This window comes from Monomorium pharaonis, chromosome 2 (genome assembly GCF_013373865.1).
Source record: "Monomorium pharaonis isolate MP-MQ-018 chromosome 2, ASM1337386v2, whole genome shotgun sequence".
Lineage (NCBI taxonomy): Eukaryota > Metazoa > Arthropoda > Insecta > Hymenoptera > Formicidae > Monomorium > Monomorium pharaonis.
The window spans coordinates 2,194,642-2,210,254 of NC_050468.1; the positions used below are offsets into that span (position 1 = coordinate 2,194,642).

Genomic DNA, 15,613 nt, shown 5'->3' on the forward strand with positions numbered 1-15,613 from the left:
CCTGTAACTGCTTACTTCATTATATTTATGTTAGATTTGACCTCACCTTTAAATTAGTTTTAAATTAGTTATGTAATTAGTTATACTAGCTTTTATCAACGCTTGATTTCTTGACGTTTTCTTCCCTTGCCTTACCATACTTATCCTGCTTGTATCTGCGTTTGCTCTACTTTTGTATGTTGCTTTAATCAAGTTTTTACACCTTACATATTAGTTTAAACTATATTAGAAATTATTGCTTTACTGCGTTCGACTATTCTCAGTCTGCTAACTTTGCTACGTCTGTACTCATCCCAGCTTATACTTGCTTACTATACTTTGTCATCTCTACTGTGTAAGATAACTTGACCTCGCACTATTAGTGATGTTAGACAGTAGTTTACATTTCTTATCAGCGTTCCGATGGTCTTGAATTTGCTAAATTTGCTACTTATGTACTTCTTATGATGCTTGCGATTGTTTCACTTCTTTGCTTGTAGTTTTGCGACTGACCTTACCTTATAAGCTTAGTTTTGATTATAAGTTTATTGTAACCTTCATTGTTGCTAAACTAATTGTAAAATCTATGTTTCTACTCATTCTTCTTTGCCCTACAGCCATTGCTCGGGCATAATAAACGCAATCAATCAATCAATCAATCAATCAATCTCTCTCTCTCTCTCTCTCTCTCTCTCGTTATCAATTCTTTTCTCTACAAATTAAAAATTATGAAATTGTTTAATCATTCTTTTTTTAATTTTAATTAACAAAATTAGAACATGACATGTCATCTGAAACATCTATTTTGGCAAAATTTTAACTAATATCGCGTATAGTTTTTCATATACAAATAATAAAAACGAGATTAGTATAATAGAACGGGTGACAATTTGTACAATAGATAATTAACATACTTTAACAAAAACTAAATACAAGAATTTATCACGATTTTCATGATTAACTTTTTAACATTTTGTTGTATCCCTGGTCTCGGGATACAGTGCGGGACCGCTGCCGATGACTCCTCGGGATCAGGTTTCCAAGAGATAACGCCGACAGTTAATAACAAGAGATATATATTTATTCTTCCTGTACAGTTTTCGTTAGCGAACGACCGAAAGATGTGTTACTACGTCTAGTTTGTAGTTTCGACGAGCGACATATACTCGTCGCTATTATTATTGATTATGAGCCCACTCGTTCTCTTTCCGCGGTCTTTATATACTCAGCCTTTCGGCTTGTTACCAAGGGGTGTCACTCGCGGTCACGGTCCTTTGGCCCGTGCACTAGCTTAGCCAGCAATTGCTAGCTAGGCGCATTCCACCGGAAATCAGGAGATTTCGGGTGGCAAAATGAGTAACCGGATATGTAGCTCGGTGTGATGTCCGGTGTGAAGGCCGGTGCGATGCCCGGTAGCAAGGCCGGACGGTGTCGTCGCGCGAGGTGTCACTCGACACCCTTCTCGTTATTACAAGTAAAGTTTGTGTGAGTGTCGCGCACTCACAACATCCCTCCCCCTTATTGAAAAGAAAACGAGGAGCTGAGTTTTCGCAACTAATAGTTTACGCTATCTTATCGCTTTTCCTTAGTGAAAAACTATATACTAATCGCTATTTCTTTATTGTTTTATACTAATAATTACATACCATTCGTAGCTGGTATTGCTCGTTCTCAGATTCGCGTACACACAGGTTTTAAAATCTTTCAAAACTGAACATGTTCATGTCCAGGGTCTCGTTTACGGCCTCTTCTTCGTCGAGGAATATCTCGATGCACTTCCGGCAGTTTCTGGCAGGGCACACGTTCATTAGCACTTTTCCGCATTTGAAACACTCGGTGATCGTTTCCCAATGTTCGTCAGGTGAGAGCTGCGTCCGGTATCCGTGTGCCGATGGATCTCGTATGGTGCAATAAAGCCGGTATCGTTGGCGATAACAGCTTCGGCACCATCTTCTCCAAGGAAACTCTGTTTCCACTAGACATCTCTCTGTTGGTTGGAGGCAGATGCTTTGTAGAAGTCTTTCGTATCTTTCTGGGTGGTCCAATGGGCGCACTCCATCGATGGGCTGACTGAGTTCAAATTCCACAGGAATTTTCATCCTGTCCTTGGAGTTGATGTGTGTGTGTGTTGTAAACTCTATGTCACCGGGGTAATTTGCGGGGCTGGTTCCGCCTGGCTGCTGCTGTTGTTCTTGAGCTTGAACTTTGTTTATCGTAACGACAGTATCGAGTCTTTGGGGCTCGATTGGGTCGTCAGTTTTTATAATCTCGTAAGAATGGAAGTGGTGGGGTGTAATTCCCTAAATCGGGCCATATATGGTCATAGTCAATTCAGCTATGCACATCCGGTATGTGAGCGAAATTTGCAGAAAGAAGTTTTTTGATTCTTTGGTTCCGGTGTAACGCGATATCGTGTGGTCTGATTTTGTTAATCCGAGACGTAGAGCTGTGCAAACTAATGCCACGTTTTTTTCCGTGGGGGAAATGGATCATATTGTATATAAAATATAATAATTACTATTACATATAGTTGTTAATTACATATATATATATATATATATGTTTTTTGTGTTAGAAACGTGTGCTGTTGCTTCGTTTTAGGATAGATCTTGGTATCGTATATTCTGTATCTATATCTAATGTGACCCGCTTATTGTTATTCCGCTTTTTCTTTTCTATTATAATAAATCCTATTACTACAGCTATTATTATTATTACAATTGTTGTTCCGCTTGTCGCCATTGGAAAAATAAAGTGTGGCGACTGAAAAATTGAACTTGAATCTTTATCTAGTTTGTTGTCTATCTCCTCTAATTTATCCTTGGAATTTTTTAATTCCGTCGGATTTGGTATAATATTTTTTAATTTTATTTCTTTGAGACCTGTATCGTTTTCTAAACCAGGCTTCTGTAGTAGTGAAATATTATACTGAGGAAGATATGATTCTACTCTTGTCTCATGTGACATCTTGGGTGATCTTATAATTGTATTTTCTGTCACTAACTTACAGTTATTTTTTAATGTAATTTTACCTACTTTTTCAATTGTTTCCTTTATTTTTCCGTGGTTTTTACAATGTAGAGTAATTACTTGCTTTCGTGGTGACGAGTATAGCCACGAGTGTGAATTACTTAACGCTATCCAAAGGCTGTGGTTCGACGTCGCATTTTTTATGTTACAATTTTTATAATGATCTTTCGTTTCTAGATACATTTTTATCTCGCAGATAGAGTCTGGGTTTATTCGATATACGGGGTGATTTTCCGTGCATAGGTATTCGGTATTTATCTCTATGCATTTCCGCAAGTCGTTCTTTGCGAGGGTTATGTAAGTACGCTGTTCTGTGTCTATTGCAATCAGGGGATTGTTAATTTCTACGAACGAGAAAATGTTGTTCTGACTTGGGATAGGTAGCGGAATTACACTTAGTATTTCGTATTTTGGCATCGAAATTAGAGGAAATCGTAAAATAGTATATATATTTATTTGATCGCAGTATGCGCCTACTGTCGCAAATTTCTCTATTGTCGACCATTCATTCTCTTTTATTCTGAATGGGAAGTAGAGTCCTTCGGGCAATTGCGAGCTAGCGTCTTTAAGTGATTCTATTATTATTGAAATGGGTGTTAACCGAGGATGCAGAATTCCTTCTTTTAAAAACGTTAAATATTCTAGTACGTCTTCCGCGTCGCGTGTTAGATCAGACAGTACCGCGTTAATTATTATGAAATTTTCGTGTAAGTTACTTTGGCGTTCGTCTTCTAATAATTTTGTTCTTAGTTTGTCTGTCGCGTCCGCGAGAGTATTTTCGTTTTGTCGGATAGTTCTTTCACTGTTATCAATGTGAGCGATAGTGGCTTGCATTATTTTTATTTGGTTTTTTATTGCGTGTTTGTTTAATTCCTGTGAGTCGTGTAATACCGTTAGTTGTTCGTTAATTAATTTTTCATCGTTTGCGTCCATCGTACCAAACAATGATTTTGCGACTGATCCTATCCCGTCGATTAATCCTCTTTTGTGTATTCTTGTATTGTATGTTGAGTTTATGCGTTCTATTAATTTATTAGTTCTTTCACACCCTTTTGCAATAACGCTGTGTAAATTTTCGCATGTTTCTTTCCCTATGACTGCTATCATTTTGCATAGATTATCCGTTTTGCGTACGTATTTTTCTACCTATGCGAGTCGTTTTGATAGTGTCGTCACGTCTATCTTGATGACCACTTTCCAGAAGGATTCAACCTGATGTAATCCTCCTAGTTTTTCAAAATATATCCCTGGATGGTGCGTAAATTTTTCTATTTCATACGGTGCCTTCATGTCCGGGTCTTCTGCGGAACTTAGCGTCACCCAGATTATAAATCTGTAATTATTTTGTTTTATTTAAAAAAAAAAAATTTTTTTTTTTGTATATATTACTTTTACTTGCTACAAAAGTATTTTTATATGTGATCGTTGTGGGACCGTGGGAGCGGAAAAGGATTCTCAAGTTCAGATGGAAGCGGAAAAGAATTCTCCAATTTGTATCGTTTATCATTTCGCACTTCGAAATGTGTCATATTTTCGTTTCCGTTGCCTGTGTATCTCGTTGATTCCTCATTTTTTATCGTATGCTTAGCGTTGCATCCTGTTATCTATTTACACCTTTTTTCGTGTGTCTTTTCTTCTCTGGACGATCCGGTCCTTTAGTCTCTTGTCGGCTATCTGTTCGTGCGTTTGCTTGTTTTTCATAGTCATGTCTCGTCGTGAATTTTTCTTCGCGTCTTCCAGTGAAGAGAGTGCTGAGGAGAGTGAGAACAGTTTCGACGACTTCAGTGATCTTGACACTGTGGCTCTTTTGGACGAAAGTTTTTCGTCCGTTGATGAGGAGTGCACGGGTGCCGCTGAGCCGTTGCTCGTCAGTGGGTTTGAACATTTATCAAACCCTGATAGTGCTCCTTATGGTGATTTAGATTTATTCATGGACCTTTCTCAGGAGTCCGAAATGTTTGTTCCCGCCGGTGCGGAGGGCGAGGTGTTCTCCGAGAGTTTTCCGACCGACGAGCTTGGGGAAATTTTGATACCCGCCCCTTTGCTTGCTCGTTTTTTAACTAATGATTATAGTGAAGAATTCGGTGGTGACCTCGATCTGGAGTTCGAGTTTGCTGTGGATCAATATTTACGCGAGGGGAACTTGCCTCATCTGGATCTTCCGCCGGAGGATCCAGACATGGACGCGGTTGACTAATCCGTGCATGGATACTTTGTAGTATAGTAGTTTGTAGTGTGTAGTTTAGTTTTAGTGTTTAGTTTAGTTTTAGTGTATAGTGTATCCTCTTTTGCTGACTGCTGTTATGGATTATGTTCCTGGTTGGCGGTCTTCGTTTTGGTGAGTCTAATTCTTTTTTATTTATTATATTTCTCTTTTTTCTTTTTATTGTGTATGTGCGTGCATGTGAGCATGTTTTTTATCCTCTCTTTTGACCGCGGGTTAGGCCTCAATAAACGGTTTCAGACGGTTTACGTGTACGCGCGTCGTTGTCCTCCCTCGCCTTATTGTATAGTTTATATTAGGATGTTTTTCGGTTACCGTATACGGTCCGGTCCATTGCGCGTCGAGTTTCTTCGATCTTCCTCGTCGGAGCGTTTCGTCGTATAGTAATACTTTTTCGCCGACTTTAAATTTTATTTCTTTTGTCTTTTTATCGTACTGCGTCTTGGCCTTGGCCTTTTCGTCTTTTATATTTTCGCGTGCGACACGATTAGTAGCTCTTAACCTTTCCCGTAATTCCTGCGCGTAATCGTCGTAGTTGTAGGTAGGTTTAGGCGGTTTTGTCAGGGCCGTCGGCAGTTCTGCCTGTCGACCGTAGATTAATTCAAACGGTGTATACCCTGTCGCCGTATGAGGCGTTGTATTATACGTGTGCATCGCGTACGGGATCCATTCGTCCCAATCGGTTTGGTCCTTATTTATATAATGTCGCAGGTATTCTGCTAAGGTCCGATGTGATCGCTCGAGGATACCATTGCTCTCGGGATGGTATGCGGTAGTCTGAATTTTATTTATCTTCAGTAGCTTGCACGTATTCTTGAAAATTTCGCTCAGGAAATTAGTGCCTTGGTCTGTCAGTACGTATTCTGGCGTTCCGTATTCCAGGACGATCTTCGTGACAAATTCTTTGCTCACGGTATTTGCTTCCTGGTTCGGTATAGGTATTGCCTTACTAAATTTTGTAAGATGGTCTTGGAATGTCAGTAGGTACCGATTTTCATTTTTCGTTATTGTTAGTGGTCCCACTATATCCAGTGCACATTTCTCGAAGGGTCGGCTAGGCGTGTCCGTGACGACAAGAGGGGCTTTTATTCTCCGAGAAAGTTTATTCTTCTGACAAAGCTCACATTTTTTAATGTATTGCTCTACATCGGCCGTTAATCCGGGCCAATTATGTGTCAATCGTATTCTTTTTATTGTTCTCTCAATTCCTTGGTGCCCTCCCGTAGGTGCATCATGGTATTCGTATAGAATTTGTTTTTTCTTTTCTTCTGTGTATGCTGGTTCGCATACGTTGTCTTCTTCCTTTTCATCTTCTGTAGATGCACGTGCGTATTCGCCGTCTTCGTCTAGTGTGAGGATTTTATCAGCTGCTTTGGTAACGTGAGCTTCCCGCTTCACGTTGCGACTTAGCGCGTCGGCGTTCGCGTTCGCTTGACCGGCCTTATGAATAATTTCATAGTCATATTCCTCCAGTTTTAATCGCCATCGGATCAATCTTGATCCGGGGTCATTTACGTTAAATAACCATATGAGGGGTTTGTGGTCAGTTACGATTTTGAATTTTGTCCCGTAGACATATGGCCGAAAGTGTTTTACAGCCCATACTATTGCAAGTAATTCTTTCTCTGTCGTGCTGTAGTTTTGCTCGGCGCGGTTTAATATTCTGCTCGCGTAAGCAATGGGACGGTCTTTTCCTATCGGTCCCTGTGACAGTACGGCTCCTATTGCATAATCTGAGGCGTCGGTAGTCACGTTGAATTCTTTTGTAAAATCTGGATATTGAAGTACGGGCGCCGTAGTTAATTTTTCTTTTAATGTGTTGAAAGCTATTTGCTGTTCGACAGTCCACGCGAATGTTTCCGTCTTTTTTGTTAGTTTCGTTAATGGTTTCGCGATCTTGGAAAAATTGCTGATAAATTTTCTGTAATATCCGGCCAGGCCTATAAATGATTGGATATCTTTGACCTTTTTGGGCTCCGGAAAATCTTCTATGGCTTGCAATTTTGCCGGGTCGGGCGATATTCCATTTTCGGAAATTACGTGTCCTAGGTAATTTACTTCCTTGCGCAGGAATTCGCACTTGTCCGGTTGCAACTTTAAGTTCGCTTCTCGTAGGCGTTGCAATACTTCCGTTAGGCGTTTATTATGGTCGCTTAAACTCGATCCGTATATCACTATGTCATCGAGATATACTAGGCATCTGAGTCCTTGAATTCCCATGAGTACCGAGTTCATCAGCCTCTGGAATGTGGCTGGCGCATTTTTTAATCCAAAGGGCATCCGATTATATTCATAATGTCCGTATGGTGTCGAGAACGCTGTCTTTTGTTTATCTGGCTCAGCCATCGGTATCTGATGATACCCCGACGCTAAGTCTAGCGTCGAAAAATATTTGGCGTTTCCCAGCTGATCTAATATTTCCTCAATATTGGGTAGGGGGAAAGAATCGCCAATTGTTAGATCATTTAGTTTTCGGAAGTCGATCACGATTCGGAGCTTCGGTTTTCCAGACGAGTCGGCCTTTTTGGGTACTACTAGCAGTGGCGCATTCCATTGGCTCGTGCTGGCTTTGATAATGCCATCATGCAGCATTTGTTTTATCTGTGTATTCACCTCTTCCTTATGCCTTGCGGGGAGGCGATACGGCCGTACGTTGACCGGCGATGAGTCGGCTTGTGTACGTATCTCGTGTTTCACTGCTGCAGTGCATGTCAGTGGTTCTCCACTTAGGTGGAAGGTATCTTGGTATTCTTCGCATATCCGTGTGAGTGCCTGTCGTTCTTCCGAATTGAGATGCTGGGTACGCAATGTTTGTCAGATCCGTTTGCTTCGTGGGAGTTTATTCGCACGTTCCGCCTCGTTGATAACCGCGTATATTTGATGATCACTTTCGTCGGGATCTTCTATTGTCACGTGCGGCGTGCGTATCTCTACCGGCTTATCTGTGGTATTTATGATGCTGACTACGCATGCAAAATTCTTCGGCTCGACCATGCATCGTCCGATATATACGCCGGGCTTAGTTTCCTTCGCCTGGATTACTCCGGGCTGATTTCGGTTAGTGGTTGCTCGGACAATAGTCTCGCTGCGCGGTTGTAGAATTATCTTACCGTAAGGTTTTATTTTGAAAGTGACGCCGGCGATGTTCAATTGTTGTTTGTCGTAATCGCAGATCACGCGGTGATTTTTCATGAAGTCCAGTCCCAGTATTCCATCGTACTCCATGGGGAAGTCATCCTTGACCACGTACATGGTATGTCTTAATACCTGTTCGCCTAGATTAATGTGGGCTTGCATGCTTCCGATTGTATACATTTTGTGCCCCGTTATTCCCGCAAGGGTGATTTTTTCGGGGGAAATTCGAGTTTTCCCTTTTAAGTTTTTTACCTTGATGAGTGAAAGGGTCGCGCCCGAATCGAAAAGCATGTTTATTTCTCCTGAGCGCGTTTCTTGTATCGGAAGCGTGATTTGATCTAGGCCGCTGCTCGGCTGGGCGGCTCGAGTTACTTGCGCGACCTGATACGTCTGAGCGCGCTTATCTTTCTTTCCGGCTGTTTTCCTTTCGTCTTCGCTACTAGACTCGGACCCGGAATTCTTCTTTTTACGCGGTTTGATCGCTTTTCTAGGATTGTTACTTTTATTCCCATTATTTTGTGGTCGAGGAGGGTGATATGACGTTTTGTTGCGAGGCCTTCCGTTCAAGTGCCAACACTCGGCTTGTGTATGGCCACGTTTTTTGCAATGCTTGCAGAATTTCTCTACGGCATTTATACGTGTTTTATCAGGTTGTGGTAGTGCAAACCGGTTCGAGTAACGACTGTTGCGACAGTCTTTTCCGTGGTGTCCTAACTTTCCGCACTTTCGACATTGTAGCTTATTTTTGTAATTATCTGCGGCCGGCATATAATATTTTGGTTTCGGGCGGGAAACTGTTGTTCCCTTTATTCGTTCTTCTGCGGTCGCGGCAGCTATCGCATCCTGCAACGTTGCATATCCTCGTGATCTGACTACGGCTTTTATGTCGTCGTTTAGCCCTATCTGATAATTCTCAAGCGCCTGTTGTTGTAGGATATCTAATATCGCGCGTTTATTTTCCGTGGTGTAATGTTGTCGACCCTCTATCATGGACTCATACAGATCCATTGTTAATTTGTCGGCTCTAAGTCCGTAGGTCCGTGCATTTTCTCCGGTTCTTTGTTTGAGAGTATTAAATTCAATTTGCAAATGTGTGGTGCTCTTTTTACTCACGTAGCACGCTTCTAATTCCTGTCTTAGTTGTTCAAAATTGCGAATCTTTCGCGTTTGGAAGTCCAACATTGCGCGCCCTTTCAACTTGGTGCATAGGATAGCTCCTAACAGAGTTACCTCATCGTTTGGGTCGATGTTTTCGACCGCATACGTCATCGCGCTTAGAAACTCTTGTAGTTTACTTGCATTCCCGTCGAATTCAGGGATCATGCAGCGCGCTTCTTTTAAGGGTAGGGACCCGCGACCTCGCTGGTGGCGAACATCTACGTAGGTTGTGTCTCTCCTACTGAGTCGCGATGGTCGATAGTCGTGAATGCGCTGAGTGTGTACTTGCGTTTCCCGTACGGCGTCTATGTCTGTTTGTAACCGACGTAATTCTTGAATCACCGCGCGCAGAGTGTCTCGGACTTCATTGTCTCTCTCTTGCGCTACGTTTGGCGGTGCTGCTCGTGCAACTGGGTTTTCGCGGATTTCATGGTGTATTTCTTGAAGTTCTCGCTCTGCGTCGGCTATGAAATGTTGAGCCTCTGATTGTTGAGTTCCCGAGGGCTGGGCTTGTTCGTTGGTACTCATTTCGTATCTCTCGAAAATTTCTTCAGGGTTAAAGATATCGGAATCGTATGAGGTCAGTGAAAATTCACCTCGTGAAGATACGCGGCTCGGAGTGCGACTAACGTACGGTCTCGTCCGTCTGTCCACGCGGTCTCGTCTTGTCACGTCAACTGCGTCGGTGGAAAATAAACTGGCGTCGAGGGCCCCGAAAGGAAATTCTCGCTCACGTATGACGTGCTCGGGTAGCTCGCTATCGCCGTCTAGGAGACGCCCTAAGGCCCTGCGATCGTTATCTCGATCCTCGCGGAGGGCCTGTGCCGCTCGCCACGCTAGTTCTAACTCGCGATAGTGTATGGATCGCGCCGCCGTTCTACTGAATAGCCACGATTCGTTTCTTATTGGTGTACTATTGTCGTCGGACATTCGCTATTGCTAGTACGCGTTTCGGTAGTAGGGTTACCGGGGGTCTTAATCAATTCGGGTTCGCGTGTCGTTTTTATTACAAAAGTTTTTTGGTATACAAAATAGTTTCGTGGACTTACATTACCGCGATGTATCGCCGCATGTTGTCCGTCGCTCAGCTGCTTGTGGCTGGTGCGTCACGTTGCGGTAGGTCAGTGTCGTCTTAGATAACACTGCTATCGCTGTTGTCCGATGCTATCTTCCTTCCTTGTCTCGGAGAATCAGCAGGTCGGCTTCGTTGCGCCTCGGGTGAATTGTCGCCCTGGCTTTAATGTTTCTCTTCGGCGGTTTTCTTCTGTGCGCTGAGTCCGTTAGGGAGCGTTTATTCCTTTTCGGTATTTTTCGGCAGTGAATCCCACCGCTGCCACCAATTTGTTGTATCCCTGGTCTCGGGATACAGTGCGGGACCGCTGCCGATGACTCCTCGGGATCAGGTTTCCAAGAGATAACGCCGAGAGTTAATAACAAGAGATATATATTTATTCTTCCTGTACAGTTTTCGTTAGCGAACCCGAAAGATGTGTTACTACGTCTAGTTTGTAGTTTCGACGAGCGACATATACTCGTCGCTATTATTATTGATTATGAGCCCACTCGTTCTCTTTCCGCGGTCTTTATATACTCAGCCTTTCGGCTTGTTACCAAGGGGTGTCACTCGCGGTCACGGGCCTTTGGCCCGTGCACTAGCTTAGCCAGCAATTGCTAGCTAGGCGCATTCCACCGGAAATCAGGAGATTTCGGGTGGCAAAATGAGTAACCGGATATGTAGCTCGGTGTGATGTCCGGTGTGAAGGCCGGTGCGATGCCCGGTAGCAAGGCCGGACGGTGTCGTCGCGCGAGGTGTCACTCGACACCCTTCTCGTTATTACAAGTAAAGTTTGTGTGAGTGTCGCGCACTCACAACAATTTTTATGCGTCATTCTTTCATCACAATTGATTGTTTCGATACTTATTATATCATATATAATCTTAAATTATATATATATATATATATATATATATATATATATATATATGTATATACATATACAGGGAGTCCCAGAGCATACTGGTCACTGTTCATAAAAAGGTAGATGGGATCGAGATGAACATAAAAGTTCAATATTGTTGTGGGTTTGGTCTGCTAATAATCGAGATATAAATTTTTTAAATTGTGCGAATGAGAGCGCGCCTTGCGCGCCGAGGGAAGGGCTCGAGCCGCTCGAGCCATAGCACGGCCTACTGTTTCAAGCATTGGCTGCCGGCGGCGGCGGGGGAAAGAAGGAGAAGCGTAGCGTCGTCGCCGTTCCCACGTCTCGCCGCACCGCGCCTAAGCTCGCGTCGATGGCTGCTACGCACACTCGCGATTACATGACGAGATTATAAATTATTAATAAAAATAAGACAAATTTAAATCGTAATAAACTTTTGTAAATAAGAAAGTTGAAAGAGAGAAAGCGATGGAAACGTATGGAACCTGCAAATAATATAATATTTGCCGCATCAAATTCTCTCATCGTTTTTTATGGAATATTAAATTAACGAAGATTTATCACGATTGATTCTTTATACATTCTCCTTTCGTAACCATCTTATTAGAAAATTACGAAATGCACGAAATACTATCCCTAATATGCACTCTTTGTAAAATAACACGATAGAAAAATATTCACGTTTGATCTAACAACTTCAGGATAAATTATTCGATGCAACTTCTATGGTAATTATAAGTAATTAGAGATCAATGTTATGTCAAGTATCGTTAGTATGGTTAACTAGAAATGATTTTCTCTTGTATATGATAGAGAACTTCGAATTTCTTCTATCGTTAATACATTATAAGTCACTGAAAATCTGTCGTACTAAGTTTATTACGATTTAAATTTGTCCTATTTTTATTAATAATTTATAATCTCGTCATGTAATCGCGAGTGTGCGTAGCAGCCATCGACGCGAGCTTAGGCACGGTGCGGCGAGACGTGGGAACGGCGACGACGCCACGCTTCTCCTTTTTTCCCCCGCCGCCGCCGGCAGCCAATACTTGAAACAGTAGGCCGTGCTATGGCTCGAGCGGCTCGAGCCCTTCCTTCGGCGCGCAAGGCGCGCTCTCATTCGCATAATTTAAAAAATTTATATCTCGATTATTAGCAGACCAAACCCACGACAATATTGAACTTTTATGTTCATCTCGATCCCATCTACCTTTTTATGAACAGTGACCAGTATGCTCTGGGACTCCCTGTATATATACAGGGTGTCTGGTATTTTTTTATGGGATGTTTATGAGCAGGTAGAGCGCATGAAACTGAACAGAAAAGTCCTTACCGTTTTTCCATTTCGCAATAATTAACAAGTTAGTGACTTGTAAAATTTTCTGTATTAGCCCGGCCTACCAGCAAATGCAAGCGTGCTGAGCGCCCGGCCGCGGCGGCCGCCCCTCCCCAGCGCTTGAACCTTGAGATTGCTAGGCGCGCGGGGGGAGTTGTTACAACAAGCGACAATGGCTACGCACAAACGACGCGTAACGATAAATTCTCCCTTTGAGTTATGATAGTTCCTTACGTTTTTTAATGAAAATAAAATGTTTTAACGACAAAAAGTATGTGTGTACGTGTACATACATGTGTACAAAAAATATCAGTTTTAATGCTTAAAAAAGTGATTACTAAATTTATTTTTTTAATAAATAACGATTATTTTTAATAAAAAATATTTTTTTCATGATAGTCTTAAACGTCGTAAACGGTCATTATAAATTCTAAAAGAAGCTGTTATTATATGCTCGAAACAAAATTTATGCTTCTTCAAAAAACATTAGAAAATTTTATCGATTAAAATGGAAATGACAACCAAATAAAATGTTTGTTTCAACTTTATATTCTTAATTAAAAATTAAATAACTAGGATATTTATATTTTTAATAAAATTAATCCTTGTGATAGATTTATAATACACGAAAAAAACTTTATGGTAAAAATTACTATGGTAAATAGTAAACGCGGGCCAAGGAGGAATTATGAAAATTTTTATTATGTTTTTCATCAAATTACGACAATATTTACACTACTTATATGATATAATTCTCTGAAATTTCTTCTTACAGTTCGTGGTTACTATCATAAATAATAAAATCATACATAATTTTACTATAAAATTTTCTCCGTGTAAATTTACGAATATATGAATTTATTAAATGTTTGAAAACTTATAAACAATATTTATTTAATTTAAAAAAATTTTAGTTTGTAATGTGTGTGTGTGTGTGTGTGTGTGTGTGTGTGTGTGTGTGTGTGTGTGTGTGTGTGTGTGTGTGGAGGGGGAGGATACGTACATACACGAGCTAAAGAATAATCACTTTGTGACAGGAAAATGATTATTCCTTAATTCAAGAATTGGTTTGTAATTTGTGTGTGTGTGTGTGTGTACATACGCGAAAATGTTAAACATTATTTGTTTTATGTAAAGTGTGGTGTTTATTATCAACAGAATACTCTTTTCAGTCATTAAAGATAAAATAATTATTAAAAAAAATACAATTAAAAGTGAATAATTGATTTTTTTTAAACTAGAATCATATTTTTTTACGTGTACGTGTATAGTAATCAGCGTAAATAGTAATAGTGATATAAAATCGCGGAACTAAGGCATAATCATTTTCCTGTCACAAAGTGATTATTCTTTAGCTCGCGTATGTATGTACAAGGATTAATTTTATTAAAAATATAAATATCCTAGTTATTTAATTTTTAATTAAGAATATAAAGTTGAAACAAACATTTTATTTGGTTGTCATTTCCATTTTAATCGATAAAATTTTCTAATGTTTTTTGAAGAAGCATAAATTTTGTTTCGAGCATATGATAACAGCTTCTTTTAAAATTTATAACAACCGTTTACGACGTTTAAGACTATCATCAAAAAAATATTTTTTATTAAAAATAATTGTTATTTATTAAAAAAATAAATTTAGTAATCACTTCTTTAAGCATTAAAACTGATATTTTTTGTACACATGTATGTACACGTACACACATACCTTTTGTCGTTAGAACATTTTATTTTCATAAAAAAACGTAAGGAACTATCATAACTCAAAGGGAGAATTTAGCGTTATGCGTCGCTTGTGCGTAGCCATTGTCGCTTGTTGTAACAACTCCCCCCGCGCGCCTAGCAATCTCAAGGTTCAAGCGCTGGGGAGGGACGGCCGCCGCGGCGCTCAGCACGCTTGCATTTGCCGGTAGGCCGGGCTAATACAGAAAATTTTACAAGTCACTAACTTGTTAACTATTGCAAAAATGGAAAAACGGTAAGGACTTTTCTGTTCAGTTTCATGCGCTCTACCTGCTCATAAACATTCCATAAAAAAATACCAGACACCCTGTATATACAGGATGTTTGAAAATGTTTGACATAATAGCGCTTGTTTGTAGAGGTAGCACGGATTAAACTGACAAGGAGAAGACGCAAACTTGGGGTCGCCGATTTGAACGACCTTTTTGTAGTATAATACTCTATTTATAGGAGAATACATAGGCAAAAGAATAGAATGTAACATTTAGCCGTTTTCAAATAAAAATTTTTTTAAAGTTCTGGTGGTTTATATACCGCGTCTATTACCATTGATTCCAAGAAGGCTCTTTAGCGACGGGCAATGGGCGAGTACCTACTAATCTGCCGCTCCGGATTCAATTCTAACCGTATTCTTTTTTAATACAATGTACAAAAATTTTTTATTAACATATGACAAGATTTATTAATTGTTTTGAACTTCTGTGTACAAAATAATTATTTTTCTATATCAATAAAGCACAAGTATTATTTACTTTGCAACTATTTTTTTCGGACACGTATTGTATCCGAAATAAAAGGGGAAAATATAACGCTTTTTCAATGACAATCTTTTTTTTGCGTTGTGTAAAAAGTATGGAAAGACCAACCGTTCGTACAATCAGATCAAAAAATTTGGAATAATGAATAAATTGAAAGTTTTGATTTTTAATTTTTAATTTTTTATCAATTTTGATTTGTAACACTATATAAAATATAAAATAAAATTTTCATTGAAATAGCATTGTATTTTTCCCTTTTCGGATACAACACGTATTAAAAATTGTCGCAAAATAAATATTAATTGTGCTT

At 40.2% G+C, this 15,613-nt stretch overlaps 1 protein-coding gene across 1 annotated transcript; it reads right to left on the reverse strand.

The window, feature by feature from the left end:
- Positions 1 to 1,966: 1,966 nt before the first annotated feature.
- On the reverse strand, positions 1,967 to 11,394 carry LOC118644504. Its single transcript, XM_036283150.1, has 2 exons — positions 10,576 to 11,394; positions 1,967 to 4,342 (listed from the first exon to the last, which is right to left on the reverse strand). The coding sequence occupies exon 2, from the start codon at positions 4,114 to 4,116 to the stop codon at positions 2,551 to 2,553; it is 1,566 nt and encodes a 521-aa protein (XP_036139043.1). The 5' UTR covers positions 4,117 to 4,342; positions 10,576 to 11,394; the 3' UTR covers positions 1,967 to 2,550.
- Between the last annotated feature and the right edge of the window lie 4,219 nt (positions 11,395 to 15,613).